This window comes from Canis lupus, chromosome 38 (genome assembly GCF_048164855.1).
Source record: "Canis lupus baileyi chromosome 38, mCanLup2.hap1, whole genome shotgun sequence".
NCBI lineage: Eukaryota > Metazoa > Chordata > Mammalia > Carnivora > Canidae > Canis > Canis lupus.
This window is the reverse complement of record NC_132875.1, coordinates 1,049,056-1,070,896: the sequence shown is the minus strand read 5'-3', so window position 1 is coordinate 1,070,896 and position 21,841 is coordinate 1,049,056. Positions and strand designations below refer to the sequence as shown.

The 21,841-nt window shown below is 43.3% G+C and overlaps 1 protein-coding gene across 6 annotated transcripts in view; it reads right to left on the bottom strand.

Annotated features, from left to right (window-relative positions):
• Positions 1 to 21,841, bottom strand: part of LOC140626863 (interferon-activable protein 203-like) — a 40,093-nt gene that overhangs the window by 887 nt on the left and 17,365 nt on the right. For 2 of the 6 annotated variants that reach the window (XM_072814616.1, XM_072814618.1), the window contains exons 2-9: positions 16,797 to 16,915; positions 11,993 to 12,275; positions 10,956 to 11,086; positions 9,808 to 9,975; positions 9,151 to 9,273; positions 8,148 to 8,315; positions 1,982 to 2,401; positions 421 to 606 (exon numbers count right to left, since the gene is read on the bottom strand). In XM_072814616.1, coding sequence (XP_072670717.1) covers positions 421 to 606; positions 1,982 to 2,401; positions 8,148 to 8,315; positions 9,151 to 9,273; positions 9,808 to 9,975; positions 10,956 to 11,086; positions 11,993 to 12,257 — 1,461 coding nt within the window. In that variant the 5' untranslated portion in view covers positions 12,258 to 12,275; positions 16,797 to 16,915. Of the gene's footprint in view, positions 1 to 420; positions 607 to 1,981; positions 2,402 to 8,147; positions 8,316 to 9,150; positions 9,274 to 9,807; positions 9,976 to 10,955; positions 11,087 to 11,992; positions 12,276 to 16,796; positions 17,055 to 17,236; positions 17,278 to 21,841 lie in introns of those variants that run through there. The other 4 variants (XM_072814617.1, XM_072814615.1, XM_072814619.1 and 1 more) reach the window with 4 other exon arrangements.

Below are 21,841 nucleotides of genomic sequence, written 5' to 3'. Positions count from 1 at the left end.
TATAACACTAAAATAAAAACTGGTCCCTTTGTGTTTTGAGATATTCAGTGGCACCGTGGATCCTTTAGGTCTGGCATGAACTCTGTTTAACAGCCTCTGGGATAGATGACATTCCCCGCCTATTATAGATGAAGAACCTGAGGTTCCTGGTGTTTAAGTTCACCACCAGTTAGAAAATCACAGAGCCAGGATTTGAAACAAGCCTGCCTTAATGAAGCTCAAATTTACTAAATAATCTCCCTACTCTGACACATTCAATCAACTCTGTAATATTTAGCTAGATATTATATACTTTGAAGGCCTCAATAAGATTACACATCCCCTTCTCTGATAAAGGAAAGAATGACAGGAAAGGACAGTCAGTCTAGTTTTCTTAAAGTCTTCTTTGTTGGAAGAATGATATTCCCCAGAAGTTCCCACCTTCATGAAACTGTGAATTACAGATCTCAGCTTCTTCACATTGTCACTTAGTTCAAAGCAGGTAAGTCTGAGTTTATCGCCTTCCTCACAGTCGACTTCGGTCAGGCGTCCATACACCCAGACCTCCATCTTCCCTGTATTGTCTTGTATCTCATACGAAATGATCTGTTCATTTAACACGTTTTTCTGCAAAAGAAAGTCAGAACCATTCTCCTGAGAACTGGATCAGGTTTCCACATCTATTAGAAACACAGGGTGTGAGTGTAAACTGTTGTCTCTGACAGGTTAACATGATCTAGAGGTCCAGAATGAGGGGCAGCAAATAGGTTAAAGTATTTTGTTCAGGGGATTCTCCTTATGGGTCTGGCGATTGTCATTAATTCTCATTAAGTAGAGAATTATTTCAGTCTATAATTTTCCTTTTTTTTTCTATTCTCTATTCACTCTCAATCTGCCTGAATCCTTAATCTAGATTATCCAGTCACATTGCTCTAGGTATCCTCTCACTCACTCTACTCACTAATTCTGCATATGCACCTGTGTGCATAGCCACTTACACAGGGGGCACAGGAAACAACAGGGGTCGAAGGAAAGAGCCACCCTAGAAGACATGTTAAATGGAGTATGGAACAAAACTCGTCATGGAAAGTAGGGTGGCTCAGCCTAGTATCTCCATGATGTGCTGGGACAGAAATATCTACACCAGTTCTAAGAATTCACCAAAATTCTACATTTCATTGCCCATATTAATAAATTGAGTATTTTTAACTTTTGTTTTGTTTTGAGAGAGAGAAAGAGAGAGAATATGTGTGGGGCAACAGATGGAGGAGAGAGAATCTTAAGCAGGCTTCACACCCAGCATGGAGCCCAATGTGGGGCTCAATCTCACAACCCTGAGATCATGACTTGAGCCAAAATCAAGAATTGGAGACTTAACCGAACAAACCAACCCAGACACCCCATAAATTGCATATGAAACAACCTGATTTCTCTAGTCTTTTCAATATCCATATTTCCTGTTAGATAATGCTAATGTTGATGCCCAACAATATTTCGATGGATGAGTGTGAAGAGAGGAGCACTTTGGGATTCAGAGGATCAGAATCTTAGCTAAGTGTTAGAAACAGCTGCATTTTAGGGCAGAATCTATTGATTTCTCGCTCTGGTCGTCACCGCTAGCATCCAAGTTTGGGAGGACAGTTTTTTATTTACAGTTAAGCTGTCACCGAAATGGATGGGACAGAGCTCAAACAAAATCATGAAGATATGGACACAAATAGAAAGAGTCTGCACTGCTCTGGACCAGGGTGCCTGTGAATAGATGATTAAATCTGACAAATGCCAAGGATTCTGAGAAACTCTTTCTGCAGAACTTGCATGGCAGAATATGAAGAGCTCTCCTGTCCCATACCCTGAGGTGGGACGCTTCTACCCAACTACCCTGGTCACTGGTACCTCGAGTTCCTGTGTTTCAGAAGTGAGCCAAACTTTACTTGGCAAGTTCAGACTTCACATTCTGGGGTTGCAGAAGAAATAGTACAACACAATGGTGTGGGCTTACCTTGTGCACCTCATATATCCCATTCACAAACGTTCCTGGCTTTTGCAAGTAAAGATCACGGATTTTTGGAGTTGCATTTGCCTTTTGGATCAGTGCGCTTGAGACCTCCATCTTTTGGTCAGCGCTGACTTCAGACACAGAAGAGGCATCGTACACCTCCAGAAACCCATTGCGACCAACATAATCTGATATGGTGATGATGTTCTTTGAGACGAACTTTTCCTTCAGGTTGACCTGGAAAACCTTCACTTGGAAGAATTGGCTCTCAGTAGCTACAGTGGCATGGAACATCTTTTTCCCCGGCTCCATGGTATCATATACAAATGGCTCTGTTGCTTTCAGCACCATCACTTTCTTGGGACCCTTCTGGACACCCTCCTCTCTGGCAGCTTCTCTAGGTATAGCCTTCAATCTTGGTTTCTACTTGGAAGTACACACCAAAAAAGAAGCATGTTAAGAAAGAGAATAAACCGTCACTTTCTAGTGTGAGCTTTTAGGCTCAATGTTGAGCCTCCAGAAATACCTGATGGGATGGATTTGGGAAAAAAGTGAGCTAGGTAGAAATGGCTGGCCTGGTATAATGTAGCCCGTGAAAGACATAGAGGAGAGTTTGACATAATTCTATTTCTCCATTGTTTTAAGAGTTTGGGAAGAATATGTTTTCTTTAAAAGTGATCAACCCAAGATAAAAAGTATTTCTCCTAGGAGAGTCCTGTTGAGCAAGGAAGTGGGCAACAGCCATGTTGTCATGAAGGGATTCCCAGTGGAAATGAGGATGAATATATCATCTTAATTTACCAATCAATTCATTTTAGTGAGCAAACTAAGATATAAACAGGGAAGAAAATAATTCCCCCTCACAGCACTGACAGTGGGAACGGCTCCAATCAGTAACCACTGCTTTCATCTGGAACCAATCCCAGTAGATGTCACTATTGAAAGACGGAAACCACGAGCTCTTTTCAAGAAGTGCTGTGCTAAAAAGAGATTAAATAAGCACTGGAGAATCTCATGAACTTCCCTAATTCGGAAAGGTCCTGGCTCGGGGCTCTTGAAGAGTAGCAGAATGAGCCATCTGAAGGTATGCTCCCTTGGTATAAAATTATTTTGAGCTTATTATTTTAAAAAAACAGCAAATATAGGAAACACTCTACAAAGAGAACAGAAATTGCTCTTGTGTAAGGAACATGCATTTGTAACAGTGTCTCTCTCTCTACCGGGAAGAGAAGGGGACCCTAAATCACAACAGAATCTCATGATGAAGGATGGCCTGCCTGAAATCTGCATAAGAAACACCGTTGTTTATTCTGTTTTTCCTGGTAATCTTCATAAGTGGCCTCCACACCTTCCTTTCTCTTGTCTTCGGCTGAAGATGGTATTTCAGCTGTTGGTTCAAGCCACCGCAGGGAGTTACTAAGTTTTCCCTGGTTTCTCCCAGGTGTACATGAGGTAGACATGTTATAACAGACTTCTGCTTGTTTTTCTTTTGTTAATATGTCTCTTATTACAGGGGACTCAGCCAGGTATTTAGAAGGGTAAAGAAGGAGAATAATTTCCTCCTCTTCCACACTTCTCTGTTGGAATAATGGTAGGACCCTTAGGGAAAGCATGCCGGCAGAGAACTCGCCAAGAATCAGGGGTCTGACATCTCGTCTCCCCAGGGGCCTGAACCATGTTGGAGTTTCAGGAGAGCATTTGGAATTGGAGGAAAGTATTGATCTGCAAAAGAAAGTATGAAGGTGAGGGCAAAGGTGGGCTCTGGGAGTGCCAGGGCTGAGTATGAGGCCACAGCTGGCTGTCTCACAGCTAGCAACGCTTCTTGTGATCTCACCTAGAAAATTATTATGGATCTACTCTGAGGCTCATAGAAGCATATTTGATGGGCATATTTTTCTTATGCTCATTCCAGGCTTGAGGAATACTGGAAATAATCTAAAGCCAAAATATACAGAATTATTTTTCTAATTTATGGAATAACTGAGTATTTTTTCTTATACATTAAAACAAGAATTTAATTCTACATTGGTTGACTTAAATAGCACTTTAAAGCATATGAAGTGAAAATAAAAACCTCAAACTGGATTATAGAAAAATATATGTCAGGTGACAAAATTATATTCTTTGTGCATACATAATAAAGGGTAAAAATCCGAAAGACACTTTCAAAATGTGATGTTTGATGTAAAAGAGATCAGATAGCAAAAAATTTACTTATTTTTGTCTGTGTATCTCCATTTCCTAAATTTTCTAAGGTAATATTATTTAGGTAATAAAAAACGAGAGAGGAAGAACTGGTGATAGTGCTTTGGTAGGCTCTGTATTTCCATGCCCTCTTCCACCGCAAGTGATCTCTGTTGCTGTATATTGAGGGATACACAAAAATAAAATCAAACAAAAAAATGACCAATCATATTCCATGTGGAATAAGGATGATCAGCTGTCCACTGGCTCATAGGTGATTTTAATGCAGAGGGGGACATAATAAGAGTTGGAATTTGAATTCAGGTAGGCTTTTAAAATACACACTTTGTAAATAAGCAAGTAATTTAAATAAAGAAATAATTGTATGTATTTGGGGGTTGCCCTTCCAGGGTTCTGTTGGTCCTTGCCATGACCTCACAGGGAAGGGAAATACTGGAAACAGGAACCTTGTACCTTGATTAAGAAACTGCTGGATGGGGGTGTTGGCAGGAATGCAGGGAGGGCTTGCATTTGTGCCTGTGCTGGTTGCTGAAGGTATTAGGGACTGACTCTGTTCCTGGGATGGCTACATCCTTACGGTGTAATCAGTTTTGGTGGTTATGTCAACCCTTCCCTGTAGAAAAATAGATTTTGTGTGTTTGTGTTTTGTGTGTGTGTGTGTAGTCGTTTTTGAAATTAGATGAAATACAATACACTTTCATTTCATTTCTACTTTGTAAAACAGGACCTTAACTCTACCAATTAGATCCTATTGCAAGGGGAATAGGAGTGAATACACAGACATCCTACCCTTACCTTCCTCTCATCTCAGCCGGGATCAATTACCTCACTCTGCAAACCTGAAAAGCTCAGGTGACTGAAATTTCATTGGTCTGAGATAGAATACGGTGGTGGCTCTACATTTCCTGCAGAACTGGTCCAAATCCCTCGATGAGGCCTAACCCTTGGAGCTATCTTTCTGCAGTAAGGGTAGCATGTCTCACACGAGGTTGGCCACACTTATGGGCACTGATGAACTCAGCCTTTCTCATCCAGTTCATCAGTTTCCAGCACCCGATCTTCAGCACATAGGAGACCCAGCCCTCCAAGCATTGGGAGCTCTAACCCTGACCCTGACGGAGAGGTTCTCTCAATGCATGATTCCTCAGCCATGGGTTCTGCTATCTTTACAGCAAGTCAGGCAATTTGAAACTTTCAGCATTCTGAGCTCTATTCACCGTATTGAATAGTCCACCCAAACCATGACCACTGGCCGAACGTTTCCTCAGTAAGACTGGGGAATTTTGCTGTAATCATGGGCCTTTATTGCCTTTCATCGTTTAATGACAGCTATTAAATAGTCATCCCATTAGTTAATTAGTCACAGTTTCCACCACTTCTGGCATTCAGTAATTTAATTTTTAAAGTATCAGATGTTGATAGGCATATGACAGAGCTGCTTCTGTAGGGCAGCTTCTTGGTGACAACAGTCTCTGGCCACCTTGGGCACCTGGCTTACAGAAACAACCCCAAACCTAACGCTGTCTGCCTAAATGTAAAAAAATGAATTGAAGACATTTTAACATCTGCATTTCAAGTCTAGATTCAACATATGACAACAAAATGTTCAAACCTTAGATTTCAAAGCCTGGATTTGAACTAAGCGCTAAGTAAATGCCCAGTGCACAGAAATGTCTTCATCATTGTTTTCCTATGTTTTTTCAAAAGTTTGTACTCTGCTCCGATAAGCAGTATTTCAGGCTTTATGATGACCCTGTTGGAAGCTCTGTTATCGGCTCGCCTTATAAAAGAAGTCTCTCCATTCAGGTTGTCCACATATACTTAGCAATCTCATTGACAGGACGATCTTGAGCTATTACCTTTTAAAACTCAGTTTTCATAAATGGGCATCACAAGAAGAGGACAAGGATGATGAAAATATAGTCTTGGTTTGGATCAATTTTGAAAGCATAAGCAGGCCATTTTCTCTTGAGTATATCCTTCACCTCCTACCTTGTCTATGAATCGTGCCCTTCTGTGCTGCTTGCTTCATGGACACATAACAGCAGAAATCAAAGGTGATAGTGATGTTTCTGGATTTGAATCCAAAAAAAGCAAACAGAACACACGCCCTAGAGAAAATTGTTGGGAGACCCCATGATGCATCAGTGCAAGGCTTTCCTGCTCACCTAATGAACCACTGACTGTTTGGTCAGACACTTTTTTGTAGGCTTCCCGTGCAGGTGGATGGACCCCGGAGGAGAAATGAGTGGCTGAGGGAGCAGATGAGCCTCCCTGGGGTGGTTGTGCTTCAAGAAGTATGCAGGGCAGCAGAAGGATTCTCATGGGATTAGCAATGACCCTGTCACCTGTATAGGCCGAGGGGGACTTAGAAAGTATCCCTGCCAAGCCAGTCTGCAAGGCATAAGTAGAGTTGGCTTGAGATGGGCACCTATGTCCTTGTCATGGCAGAGAGACAGGGGCTGAAGTTCCAATGACCAGATAAGGTCACAGCTATGGCCACTAGTCTCAAGATAGACACAGGTATGGGCAGCTAGTCCTGTACACCAAATAACCATGAGAGACTCGAGGGGAGAAAATAGAGTCCTCACACTAACAACAACAATAAACACAAAATTCATTGAGAAAAACTGTATGTAGGAAGACCGGCCTCGGCTGGTCACAGTGGGTAGTTTGGGGTTTGAGTGAGAATAATGATTTAAATGTTGATCCCTTCTAGCCTTCAGGCTGTCTTACAATTCTTCCCTGTCCATTCTCCTCAGATGCTCAGATGTAGGCTTTGTAGCCCAGAGTGGGTAACCACAGGGGTCTCGCAGGGCAGAAGCAAGGGCTGGGTGGGAGGGCAGTCGGTGCACACAGGTGTCCTCTCACTTTCCCACCGCTGTCTGGCTTCCCATGGAAAACAATATCCATAACCTAAGCTTATTGTCTAAAGAGGAAGAAAGACATTGATTTTTTTTTTCTCACTTGTGATAAAAGGTGATACAGAGGAAAATAAAGGGAACCGTGAAAGTGAACAAAGGGAAGATCTGACCTACTCTGAAAGGCAATGTCGGTGAGGATCACCAAGGAATACATTCAGTCTGGCACGACATAGTGGAAAACACTTCAGCCTAAATAAGATGAGAAGACTTCTTATCAAAGGAAGTATTAAAATACCTCATCTGCTTAGGAGCAGATACTGACAAAACACCTGATGTGGCTCGGAGCAAGGTGCTGACAATACGCAGGATGTGGCTCGGAGCACAGGAGCTGACAGTACACAGGATGTGGCTCGGAGCACAGGTGCAGACAGTACACCTGATGTGGCTCGGAGCACAGGTGCTGACAGTACACAGGATGTGGCTCGGAGCACAGGAGCTGACAGTACACAGGATGTGGCTCAGAGCACAGGTGCTGACAGTACACCTGATGTGGCTCGGAGCACAGGTGCTGACAGTACACAGGATGTGGCTCAGAGCACAGGTGCTGACAGTACACAGGATGTGGCTCGGAGCACAGGTGCAGACAGTACACCTGATGTGGCTCGGAGCACAGGAGCTGACAGTACACCTGATGTGGCTCGGAGCACAGGAGCTGACAATACCGGAGATGCTGCTTGGAGCACATGTGCGGACAATACACCAACGTAAATAAGCAGAATGGAGTGGAACCGAAATGGGCCGTAGTAGCTGAACCTGCTTGTCACCCATCACTTCCCGTCTGGCTACGTCCCCACATGCTCTAATCGTGGACAAGGCAAGGTAACCGTCCCCTGGAGGTCAGAGGTCACCTCCGGCATGCACACCCCCTAATAGAAAACGACTGAGACTCCAGGAGGCTCTCTAGATGCCTGCTTGGTGAGTAAGTGACTTAATCAGAGAAGAGTTAGAGGCGGTCGCCGGCAGGATTACAAGCTTTTTCAGGATTCTGATGAACCCTGTGATTTCCGCGGAGGGCGGCGGGTGGGAGAGGCTTGCGCTACCTTGACCGAGGCGAGGCTGGCGGGAGCTGCCGCGGGCAGGTGTGAGCTGGGGACGCAGGGCTGGGCTGCGAGCCCGCTGCTCCGGGGCGACCTGGGCGGCTGCGTGGGCTCCAAGGATATGCTCATCCTCTTGAAAGTGTCCTTCAGCTCATCGGCGCCTCTGCCGTTCTGAAGCAAGGATTTCGTTTCCTGGTTAGTGGTTTTCCACGTCGCGTGGACCACAGCCTCTCTCTCCATCCTGTCTCTCTCGCACACGCGCACACGCACACACCCCGATGTGCACACTGCAGTAACCCCCGTAGGCAGCGACCACCAACACCTCCCCGCCTCACACCCTACCGGGATCACAATCGTCACTCTGCAAATTCTAACAACTCAGGTGATTCGAATTTCATGGGTTGTGAATTCTGTTCACCACTGCTACGCACTGGACCGCGTAAGTTCCTCAGGCGAATATTGGGGTTTATTGATTGTAGAAAATCAATCCCAGGCTCTAAGAGAAGCAGGTTCCCCCAAGAACTTCGGGGATACTATTTAACCATAATCACTGATTATTTTCCCAGGAGATTATTTCCCTCGTCTCCCTGTCCTGCTCATGAAGCAGGATGTTCTTTTCTTTCCTTTTTTTTTTTTTTTTTAAGATTTCATTTATTTATATGAGAAGGAGAGAGAGAGAGCATGAGCAGAAGGAAGGGCAGAGGGAGAGGGAGAAGCAGACTCCCTGCTCAGCAGGCAGCCCCTTGTGGGATTTGATCCCAGGACCCTGAGACCATGCCCTGAGCTGCAGGCTGATGCTTAACCCCCTGAGCCTCCCAGGGGCCCCAGAACAGGCTGTTCTGAGCTCTTTGCTTCTGGAGAGACAGAGCAGCGGGTGTCAAGGTGATACTGGTCTGTGTCTGGTTTGAAGCCACACCCTGGAGAAAATCTTCGGGGGACCCAGTGACGGATCAGAGCCAAGCTTTCCCGCCCACCGAATGAGCCACAGACCCAATGGTCAGACAACCTTTTGTAGGCTCCCCATGCAGGTGGACGGACCCCAGAGGAGAAGTGAGTGGCTGAGGGAGCAGATGAGCCTCCCTGGGGTGGTTGTGCTCCAAGGAGGTTTCAGGGCACCAGCAGGATTCTTCTGCGAGTAGAAATGACCCTGTCACCTGTAGAGGCTGGGGGGGACTTAGAAAGTATCCCTTCCAAGCCAGTCTGCAAGGCAGAAGCAGAGTTGTCTTGAAATGGGCACCTAGGTCATTGTCGTGACAGAGAGACGGGGACTGAGGTTCCGATGATGGGTAAGGTCACACCCATGGGCCTGGCCTAAAGGCAAATAGGCTCCGTCTTATCAGGAAATCCCGGAGAGATGTGAGTCAAGGCTGTGGAGGGATTGTGAATCATGGGGGCTGACAAGAGCAAGCAAAACAAGACAGAACTTGAGAAATAATCCACGATATGAGATCTGGAATTAGGTCAAAACGCTTACCTTGCTCATATCAAAGGGTTTGTAAAACACAGAAGTCTCAGTGTTTCCCTTTGATGAACTAGTGGGTCGTTTTTGTTATATATATAGAGAACTCATACGGAGTACGGAAGGGCTGAGGAGCCCTCTCGCGTCAGGGTGACGCCTGCGGCATGTGGCGGAGAGGTTCGGGTATGGGGCGGGGGACCGTACCTTGGTGGAGCCACTGCTGCATGGGGTTGCTGGAGGCTGCTGAGGACCCTGAAGGGAGCTCCCAGATGACTGGGTACTTGTTGCAGAAGGTTCTGGAAGCTGACTCTGTTGCTGGGTTGGCTGCACCTTCTTCTTTCCACCTTTTGGTGTGGTTTTGCTTTTCTGTTTCTGAAGTTAATCCCCACACACACACACTTCTGGTTAATCGTTTTCAATATTAGATTAAACACATCATTACTACTGAGCATATCGACTTCCTATTAACTCGAGTCTAATTGTACTAAAATTTCTGTGCTCCTGAAATGCTGGAGCTATGGGGAGTCTATCCTCCCAAGAGATGATGGGAAGGCCGGCGGCCCACACAGATGATTGGTTCACGCAAGAGCTGGGAAACCTTCCTCTCCCCAGGTGGCGAGGATGCTGTATTGGGACTTAGAAAATCTAGGTTTGAATTTTGTGTCTCAGAGTGGGTTTGGGCAAGCGGCTCTCCTCGTGTGACTTCCAATTTTGTCCGCAGCTAACGAGGGGTAACGACTCCACATCTCCTTCGCAGGGAGTCATACATGCAAGGTCAGGTGCACATGATTCTGAGACCTAATGGGTGATCGGGAGCTACAAGATGCTGACTCTAAACCTCATCTTCTTGTCTTTTTTTTTTTTTTTAAGATTTTATCTATTTATTCATAAAAGACACAGAGAGAGGCAGAGACACAGGCAGAGGGAGAAGCAGGCTTCCCCCCACCCCGATGTGGGACTCGATCCCAGGACTCCGGGATCACACCCTGAGTAGACACTCAACCACTGAGCCACCCAGGCATCCCTTTGCATCTCATTTTCATTCTGCCCCTGGAAGTCCCTTTTCTTGATTCTTCTTCTATTTGCAGGTTGATAAATGAATAAAGAGCTCAGTGTACATAGGAAGGTAATAGGGGATCCCTGGATGGCTCAGCGGTTTAGTGCCTGCCTTTGGCCCAGGGCGCGATCCTGGAGTCCTGGGATCGAGTTCCGCTCGGGCTCCTGGCATGGAGCCTGCCTCTCTCTCTCTCTCTGTCTATCATGAATAAAATAAATTAAGAAAAAAAAAAAAAGAAGGTAATAGGTGGAAGAGCCATAGGAGAAGCTTCCTGGGCAGGACTTTGCCATCCTACCTTGGACTCAGGTGTATCATGGACTGATCCCGAAGCCCCGTCTGCGGTAGATGTGGATTCCTCAGTGCTGGATGCACCCGGCTTTATTTTCTTCATAGGTATTGTTTCTTTTCCTCTGCTTTGCCTCATAACTGCAGTAAAAAAAAAAAAAAAAAGGCATGATAATTCCAAGGGAGCTGGTCTAGGGCAGCTGTAGGACTTGCAGTGCTATGTCCTCTCAGCTCTGCTTGTGGGGCTGGGAGTGCTGGTGTCCTCCCCTCCTGCATCAGCCCACCCGCCCTGGCTACAGGTGCTGACCCGCGCCGCCAGATGGCTTCCTTGCTTCCCCATGGGCACGAGCACGCCTCTCCATCCTCTGCACTCCCAGGTACCTCCGTCAAATCCTTTTCCAGCCCACTTAGCCTCTATGTTCTTTTTAAGAAACTGCAGTTTTCACGATGCCGATCGTGGGTTAGTTCCTATGCAAGGTCTGTTTGAATTATAGAAACCAGAGAAAAGACATCTGATCTCATTGGTGATGAGACAAACTGGTGACATTGGACTTGACTTTTTACACCATGTTTTTAGTGTCCAGTGATTTTTGGAAGAGGCAAATTCTTCACACCCCCAGGAGGTAGGTTACTCGCTAAGTCCTGTCTTATGTTTGTTGCTAGAGAATATAGTAGCGATGGATTAAATATTGTAATAGAACACGGCATGAACTGATAGAAGAATTCTTATATCTCATGAATTTTTCTAATTTTATTTTACCCCTGTCCAACCTTTCTAATATGTAGAAGCCTCCATATCTTTCTTGTCAACCCTTTCTGCTTTTTTCTTTACCTGTACCTCCTCAAAAACACCCTGTATAATACAATACAGTGGGCCTCTTTGTAGGAAAGGAATTGTCTGGGCTGTCAACTCATGGCATCTGAAGGGCCACCTCATCTCAGCCACCAGGTCAGAAACTGGAAAACCCCTCTCTGAGCTCTGCCGACACCAAGGCTCTGCTGGACGCAGGGGGCACACACCCGACAGTGAAGGCTCCTGTCCATTACCTTTTCTCTTTCCATTTCGAAGATTTATAACAATGTCTTCACAATCTTGCATTTCCTTGAACAGGTCTATTAGCTTGTTCACACAGGCAACCCCTGGGAACTTCTTTTCCATCAGGTCGGCAATCTTGACCTTGTTATATTCTTTTTGCATGTTTGCGGTCAGTCCCAAATCGCGGGCCAGTACGGACTTGACTATGCTAAACTGGTAGTCATTGATGGGCTCCAGTCCTTTCAGCAGAATAATCTTCTTGTACTCACCCTCCATCTCCAGGTGTGGCTGAACCTGGGAGAGAAAAATACCGCAGGGCGTTAGACTTTGATCTGCAAGAGGTAAAAGCCTGGTTGTGTCTACGTCAGTGAGTGGCCCATGCCGGGCTGTCATCCTCGAGTGTGTGTGACAAAGAAGAACTGAATTTCCAGGTGTCACTATGGAAAATGGGTTGAGAACTATATTGGGACTCATATATATGGCTTGAGCTTATTTGGGACTTCTACGAAATTCTCTCCTTTTAATAATGACAGTTGAGTTGGGTCGCAATGGGTGTGGCGGCAGGAAGTGTGGAAGGAGGCAGTTGTCGCCCTGCGTGGCATGTGGGCTACAGGGCATCGGAGTACCCGCCCCCCCTCCCATCCCGTGCTGGGACTGCGTCTCTCCTTGGATGCCCACCTGCTGGCTCCTGACTGGGCCGCCCGCTCTGGCTGAAGGGGCCGCGTGCAGAGTGGGCTGCAGCCTCTCACCCCCCGCGACTGTCCTCCCACCACGCCAGGTCCTCGGCCCCGCACAGCTGACTCTTCCCGAGTCAGCCCATCATGCATCCTCTCTTCCTGGGGCTCAGGCCACGTTCTCAAGGCCTCTGGCCCCTCGACCTCCCGTGGGACATCTATCTGCTCTCCCCCGCAGAATCATAGCACTGGTTGGCCAGGACTATTTAGTAGTCCTTTTGCTGGAGTTCTACTTTCTTGCTGGAGCAGGAGCCCAGCATTTATTGGCTGGAATTATTTCAATAGTTGCTTGATTTTACCCTTCTAGGCTGAATTCCTCTTATCAGTTGTTTTTGGAGAGCCAGATACCCCTCTATGCAGCCACAATTTTATCCCACTTGACATCCCACAATAGTTCTCCATTTGTATTTGAAAAATCTCTTGCTCTTTAGCCTAGGTTGGAAAGCCTTGGATACTCTGCATCTTTTTTCATCTGTAACTTTTGCATTCGTATGTCTTATGCTCCAGAAATATACACCACGTCTTGCCTTTCAATGTTTCATGCCTTTGCTAATTCACTCCCTGCTGCCTAAAGTGCCAGTCACTTTCCTTCCTCTGCCTACCTCCTTATAGCCTTCACAACTCCACTGAGGTTCTTGTCTTCTGAAAGCCTCCAGAATTCCTATTTTGGACTGGGTGTCACTCCTCTGGGCCTCTTTATCACCTTATGTACTTCCTCAATGGCACTCAGTACATGGGAGAGATTCTAATTTTCTGTTTAAATTCATCAGTTCTTTTCACTTAGGGACCATGTGTTTGTGAACCTTTTGTATAATTGGCATGTTCAAATTCCCAGGGCTGTCCTTTGACAGATGACTCGATAAGAAGATGTGGTCTATGTATACAATGGAATATTCCTCAGCCATCAGAAAGGATGAACACCCACCATTTGCTTCGACGTGGATGGAACTGGAGGGTATAATGCTGAGTGAAGTAAGTCAGTTGGAGAAGGACAATCATTATATGGTCTCATTCATATGGGGAATATAAGAAATAGTGAAAGGGATTATAGGGGAAAGGAGAGAAAATGAGTGGGAAATATCAGAGAGGGAGACAGAACAGGAGAGACTCGTAACTCTGAGAAACGAACAAGGGGAAGGGAAGGGGAGGTGGCCGAAGGGCTGGAGTTACTGGGTGACAGGCACTGAGGGGGGTGCTTGATGGGATGAGCATTGGGTTTTACAATATATGTTGGCAAATTAAATTTAAATTAAAATTTTTAAAGATTTTTTTGGTAAAAGATTTTAAAATTTGTTTCTGATAGGCTTTAATAATGGTTTAATAAAAGAAATAGTTAATAAAAAAAAACAATGCGACACAAATTCCCTCTTGAGAGAATGTGAGCATTTCCAGATTGATGAGGCCCATAGAGTGAAGGGTAAATCCTCAAGATATAGAGGAATTGAAGATTATTAAAAACAAAGTAAAAACTCTGAAAGCTTCCAGAAATAAAGAGTAGATCACCTGCAAGAATTCAAGGATCAGATTGAAACTGATGTTTAACAGTAAAGCTGCCCATCACAGGAAAATAGGGTGATTTTCATATAATATTCATCCAAATGCCGTATTTCAAAATCAAATAATTTTTTAAATGAAATTTTTGTGTTTTGTGTGTGTGACAGCATAATTTATTTGCAAAATAAAACCAGCATAAAGTGACAGGAGGCGATCCATAATCTTTCTTCATTCCATTTACATGTGAACATTCATATGCTTTATTGCTAAAATATTAGTGTGTTTGATTTTAGAGTAATGATCCGGATCCCACTATTGTGTGTAATATTATTATGGTCTTTAAAATACGTGTATTTAATAGCCTTTTTAAAAGGCCCCAATTCTGAATTTCAAAGCATATGTAGCCCCAGGGATATCAGAAAAGGTCCTGTCTACCCATCTTCAGGGCCAAGTAATTCTGAGCATAGAATTTAAAGCTAGCCCAAATGATATTTGAATGTGAGGGCCTGGGGATCCCTGGATGGCGCAGCGGTTTAGCGCCTGCCTTTGGCCCAGGGCGCGATCCTGGAGACCCGGGATCGAATCCCATGTCAGGCTTCCCGTGCATGGAGCCTGCTTCTCCCTCTGCCTGTGTCTCTGCCTCTCTCTCTCTCTCTGAGTGTGATTATCATAAATAAATAAAAATGAATGTGAGGGCCTCAGAAACTACTGTCTGATATTCAAAGCATTGATAGTTTGTAAGACAAAGCCCTATATGGAAGCATCTATTGGAGGAAATATTCAATATGAAGCCAAGAAACACCACACGCCCAAAGGTAAATAAGAGTAGGAACCTAACTTGGTCTGCTGTGCCTATGTCTTCCATGTAAATACAGCGCTGAGTGAAGACAAGAGAGACAGGGAGCACATCAACATGGTGGAGGGAGGGAGGAAAATACGGCAGTTCACTGAAGGACCAAAAAAAGTGTCTTCAAGGGTACGATAAAGGAGTAAGCAAAAACAGAAGTACAAGAAAGGAGAATATAGAAATGTCATAAGTGAAATTGAGGATAACAAGCAAAATCATATATGCTGATCATCAGCATATACATAAATGGCCTAACCAGATAAGTGACAAGTTTGGTCAAATTGCATTTATGGGAAAAAAGCTTACAATCTTTTTTGCAAAAAAGCTTGAAATCTGCCAATATATTGTTAACAGAGATCATTTAAAGGTGGGAAAATAAAAGAAAAATATTTTACCATACAAAGAGTAACTAAAAGAAACCCGGTTTATCTATACTAGCATCGCCGTAAACAGACCTGAAGATAAAAAGCATCACCAGAATTCAACACAATGACAGAGGCTGACCTTTGACCTTCTCGGGAAACAAAACAGTTGTGATTATGTATTTACCTGCTAATGGCAAATATCTATTATAGTTACTCTATAGTCCTTTATACTGGTATAAATATTATGTGTCATATTTTATAACGTGATTTACATATTATAAAAATCATATTCATAGTATTGTGTAGCGTAGTCCTCTTCACACATCCACACACATTTTACATATATGTGTGTACGTATGTATGTAATTACATACATGATATACATTATATTATTGTATATATAAATTTGAGAGAACTATGAGCAAAAACCTTACAATTTTTGTGGTAGGAGATTTCAGCTTGTCTCTTAATTCCTAAATAAACATGGTAAAAAAAAATCAGTAGAGATTTTGGAAAAGGACTAACATTATTAATAAACATAATTAACAAGGTTTAACATACAAAAATTCTGAAATCAGCATTAAAAATCTCTCACTCTAATCAAGCACATATGAAGTGTTATTATAACAGGCCCTACAGAAAGTCACTCAATTATTCTGAAAGTCTTTTTTTAGTTGGCTTCCTGCCTCCCCCTTGTACTTTGCCACTAGAAAAAAAAAATCAGCAATATTCAGGAAGGCAGACAGTAATACAAAAAAGAACTGAAGGAACAGCTTTGGCAGTGTAGACTAGAGTATAATATAAAAATTAAACTGTCTGAAGAGAGGCAAAGAGGCCATATTTTTGTGTAGCTCTGCCTGGGGAAGTGAAAGTTTTTCTGCTCTGCGGTTATGTGTGCATGTATGCTTGTTTTCTAAAATCATGATAATACCATACAATGCAGCTTTAAATACAGATGTGTGTGTTTTTTTAACTTAATATTATGTTCTGATACCTTCCTCATGCCCCTAACTTGACTTCTCCCCAGAACTCCACTATGGCCACCAAGAATTTCCAGTGCACCATTTAGAGAAAGGAAACCAAGCCCCTTTTTTTTTGAACTATCACTCATAATCACCTGGGGAATAAATTTTTACATCTTCTGTACTCAGAATGCATCTCCCTTTGTTCAGGTGTCAGATGTGCTGTAATAAGGATGTCTGTTGTTTGCCTAAGTAGTAAAGGATTAGAATCAAGCTACTAATATTTTCTCGTCTCTGACTGGAGTTGATACCAGCTCCTGCCCCCCAATTCTTCATAACCGAACCCCCCCTAGTTGTTTTGTGTTCAGCCAGCAGGTGCCCACAGCTATCTACAGAAAGCCCACAGGCCTCACCTTGCTGAAGTTCTCCACCAAGTCCGGATCCTGAGGTCAGAGATGCTGGAATCACTGCTTATGGAGGAAGAACACTCAGCAAAGCCCTCCGAGACTGAACAGCAGGATGTTATAATCTCCTGAAGGGCGCAGGAAAAAGAAGTATTTTGAAAGATAACAAGTACAGATGGCACTGATGAGAGTCACTCAAAACTTTACTAGTGCTGCTTCCTCCACACCACACTGTCCTCCGGAGAAAAGTTGCAAAACAATTTTGAGACTCCTCCCTCTCAGTGTTCTTAGCTTTCAGTTTCTTTAGTCAGAGAAAATAAGCAATTTCCTTCCTTCAAGTACTTAATTGAATGAGAGATCATAGCAAAGATGTAATTAAGTGTTTTTTTTTTTACTATAAATGTCAGTAGACCAAAGGAGTTTCAGCATTAGAACTTCAGGGGACTTACCTGTGGGTCATTAGAAACCTATATTCCCTTGAATGATGCTCAAATGTTCGAGAAATAAGATGAGTCACTGGGCTGCTTATCCCTCACTTCCTGTTCTTAGAGTTGTAGGAGGAGATGTTGGAAGAGTCCCCTTCTCTACTGGCACTCGACTGTACCCCTCAGAAGAGGGTGGGTCAGCTATGAAATCACTCTTGGTTTAAATAGTGCCTGAAGCATTCACCCAGTTAAAAACTGACACACCTGGAGTTTGATAAAAGTGGGAGGTCATTACGAATCTTTCCTTAGATATATAGCAAGGAAGTCGCCCTCCCAACTATGACTTGGCTATTTTACCTCACTGATCACTCATTATTCATGAGTGCATTATTTATGGAAAAAACACAGGTGGGTAGTAAGGACATATCATGACGGCATAAGCCTTTGCAAATTCTGGAAGAACACTGAAACTCTAAACCGAGGGGGGCTTGATAAACCTTTCCTTCTGCAGTGTTTTTTCTGTGATGGACAGTGGATGCATTCCAGAGTACCATGAACCCTGACATGTCAAATAAATGGCACCAGTCAGCTGACATGAGGGTTATAACCCACCAGCTGATTTGCAAGTAGGATGAAGCTATGGCTGGAAAGGGATCCCAAAGGACAGCTGATGTTGGTGGGTGATGTGAGGTCATCTAAAGAGAAGAAAGCTGGTTATTTTAATTCAAACTATAGTTGCGAATTGAATAGCTGAAGTCTAGATTTGGGACCATCTGAAAACTCCACCAAAGCATGAGAAAGACGTGGGAAAGCGAGGGCAATCTGGTGGCATGTTCACAAACATCTGTGGGTGTTCACTCCTCTTCTCAAGATGTGTGTTGCAGTTTTTATGAATGTATGGAGCTGGTCTTAAGGTAATGGGTGGGGACGCACATTCGGGAGGTCAGAAGGGGCCCCATCTCAGAGATTAGAAAGTAGAAGACACATGGGGGAAAATGACCATATCAAGATATTTTCCTGATCCTTTTCTTATAATCAGCTCATGAGGGATAATGTCCTTGGTTGGGGCTCCAGCATGTAACACACAGAGTACTGTCACCAATAAGGACAGTTCAGAACGATGCTCCATCATTCATACAGTACAGTTGGAATTTTAATAGATGAAACAAAGAAATGTTAAAAAAATGTGCATTTTTCCTGACTTCCAGGTAGTAGCCAATTGGTGATTTGTGCTGTCATGCAGAAAACTCACTAGTAGAGAACATATAAGAACTCTTGATATAGAGAAAAATGAATAAATTTACACGACTTTTTATTATCTGAAGTATTAATTCACATGGTCAAAATCCTCAGGAAGAGTCCCCACTGGATTGATGTCCTATGGGTCAAAGCAATACACTGTCTGTTTTTGTGAATAAAGTTTTATTGGAATACAGATATGCTCATTTAATTATGCATCATTTCTGTCTGCCTTCATGGTGCAACTGTAGACCTGACTAGCCACAGAGCCTAAGGTTTCACCCTATGGCTCTTTGCAGAAGAAAAGTTTGTCAATCTGCACCTTAACCCATCATCTAGGAGATAGTAGAGAGAATCTAAGGGAAAAAGCAGAAGTAAGTAAAACAGCAATCACATCGGGAAACCACGATCAGGCCTTTTCAAACCTACATTTGGGCCCGTGGAGACTTAGTGATAAAGTTTGTGTCTCTGGGAAAGAAACAGAAAGTTTGTGTCTCATGGCTGAACTATGTTCCCATAAATTCATACGTTGAAGCCCTAACCCCTGCTGTGACTATACAAGGTTGGAGACTCGACCTCAAAGAGGAAAGAAGTTAAGATAATGTCATAAGGGAGGGACATTCATCCAATGTGACTGGTGCTTTTCTAAAAAGAGATTTTAACATACCCAGAGACCAGGATGCACACATCCAGATGAAGACCACGCAAAGGGCACGGTGAAAGGGTGGCCACCGGCAAGCTGGAACAGAGGTCTCAGGAGAAGGCAAGCATCTCAACACTTTGATCTTGGACATCCAGTCTCAAGAACACTAGGAAAATAGATTTCTGCTGTGTAAGCCAGTCTGTGTATTTTGTCAGGGCAGCTCTAACAAAGGAATCCAGGGAGAGTGGCAAAATCCTTATCCTCAAGAGCGAGAATAAAACCTGCTGCTGTGGGAGCCTTAGCTGGCTTGATTTACGAGTTCACGGGACTACCTGTCACCAAAATAGCATGGTTTCTCAGGGAAGTCGACTTCCCCTTCCAAGGAGAATGATGATTATGATGATGATGATGATGATGAAGAAGAAGAATATGAAGTGTGACTGAGGTTTACTCATGGAATCAGTCTTGTATCCCTGAGATGAAGCACATGATCCCAGGATAACTATCACTTATTACATATTGCCAGATTCCTTTTTCAGTATTTAAAAATACTGAACATTTACTTTTAGAGAGACATTGACCTTTATTTTTCTTTTTGTTTGATCTTTTGGTATGATGGTGATGTTGGCATTTCTAAAAGCATGTGTTTAGGATTAGTAATGCTTCCTCCTTCGCTGTTTGATAGAATTCACCAAGTGTTTATTCCCAGAACTTCTATTGTGAAAATATTTTTATTACAAATAAATTTCCTTGCATAGATATAGGGATATTTAGATGTTCTGTATCTTTATGAGGCAGTTTCAGTAAGCTGTGTTTCACAGGAATTTTGTCCATTGGATCTAAGTAACCAAATCTACTGGCCTAAAGTTGTTCAAGTATTCTTTTTGTTATCTTTTAAATATCTGTAGGATCTGCAGTGTCACCTTGCATTCCAGAAAGTGGTCATTTCCATAATCTCCATATTGGACACAATGAGCAGCCTCCCTAGACAGACTGTCTCTGAGGAAGGTTATGCAGGGAAGCCTGAAGGCCAGAGGGGAGGTGGAAGGAGACTAGAGTGCTTGAAGCCTCTGCCATGTGCAGCTGGAGCAAACATTAAGCACAGTCTAACACTAAAGGTGTGTTTACTTCGTTCTTATTACCTAATAAAACATGTCCTGCTTTCAACAAAACATTACGGGGCATGTCAAAAGACAAGGACAAACAGTCTGGGAAGAAAAAACCAGCATCAGAGCCAAACTCAGATGTGACATTGATGTTGAAATTATCAGACAGAGAAACTAAAATAACTATGGTTAATATGGCAAGGGCTTGTATTCACTTCTAGGCATGCCATGAAAAAATCTCACACATGGGTTAAACAGCAGAAATTTATTTTTTCACAGTTCTGGAGGCTGGAGTCCAATATCAGGGTACCAGCAGGGTTGGTTCCCTCAGGGGATTCTCTCCTTGACACATGCATGGCCATCCTCTTCACAGGGTTGTTCCTCTGTCCTTGTACTCCGAACGTCTCTTTGTGTGTCCACATGTTCTCTACATAAATGAAACTGGGTTAGGGACCCACCCATGATGTCATGTGACCTTAATCAACTCTTTAAGGGCTCTATTTACAAATACATTCTAAGGTACTCCCTGTTAGGGCTTCAAGAGATGAATGTGAGGGGTGGGGGACACAAGTTAGCCCATCGCCCATGGAAAAAGCAAAGCACATGCAAGCACAGGTGGGTACTATAAACAGAAAGATGGAAACTCTAAGAAAGAATAAAAAGGAAATTCAAGATATAAAAAATGTTGTGACAGAGAAGATAAGTATTCAGTAAAGTGGACACAACCAAGGAAAGGACCACTGAGCTTAAATAGGTCAGCTGAAACTTCTTACACTAAAATGCAAAGACAAAGAAAGAAAGAAAAACTAGGATGTCCAATATCTGTGGCATAATATTATAAGATGCAGCATATGCATAATAGGAAATCTAAAAGGTAAAGAAAAAGGCACTGGAGCAGGAAAAATATTTGAAAGAATAAAGGCAAAGCAGTCTCTAAGCTTAATGGCAAACACAGAACCACAGATACAGGATGTTCAGACAAGGTCAGAAATGACAAATACCAAAAATTCACTACTAGTGAATTTATTCATGCATGTTATTTTCAAATGGCAAAAGACAAAAGACAGAGAAAATCATGAAAGAAGTCAAGGGAAAATAAGCACCCTCTCTACAGAGGAACAAAGATAAGAATGTCATGGCCTTCTTGTCAGAAATGTTGCATAAAGAGAGTGAAGTGAAATATTTAACATGTTGAAGAAAAAAAGCATATCAATCTAGAATTCTGTATCCACAAATATTATCCTTCAAAAGTGAAGGAGAAATAAAGGCTTTCTTAGCCAAACGAAACCTGAGGGTATTTGTTGTCCACAGACCTGCCCTATAAGAAATGAAATGTTAAGTTCTTCAAGGGGAAGAAAAATGGTAGGGGTCAGAAATTCAGACCTCCATGAAGAAGGAAAGAGCATTGGAGAGGAATAAATAAAAGTGAAATATTTTGCTTTTCTGATTCTTAATTGATCTAAAAGATAACTGCCTGTTTCAAGTGATCATGGCAACAACGTAGTTGGCCCTGTAGTGCACAGATAGTGAGTGACCGGCACAGGTGCTACAAAGGTGGGATGGAGGGCTAGCGGATGCTCTGCTGTGAGTTAACAGCATTATATGGGAAGCAATCGAGTGTTGTCCGAAGGCAGATCTAGA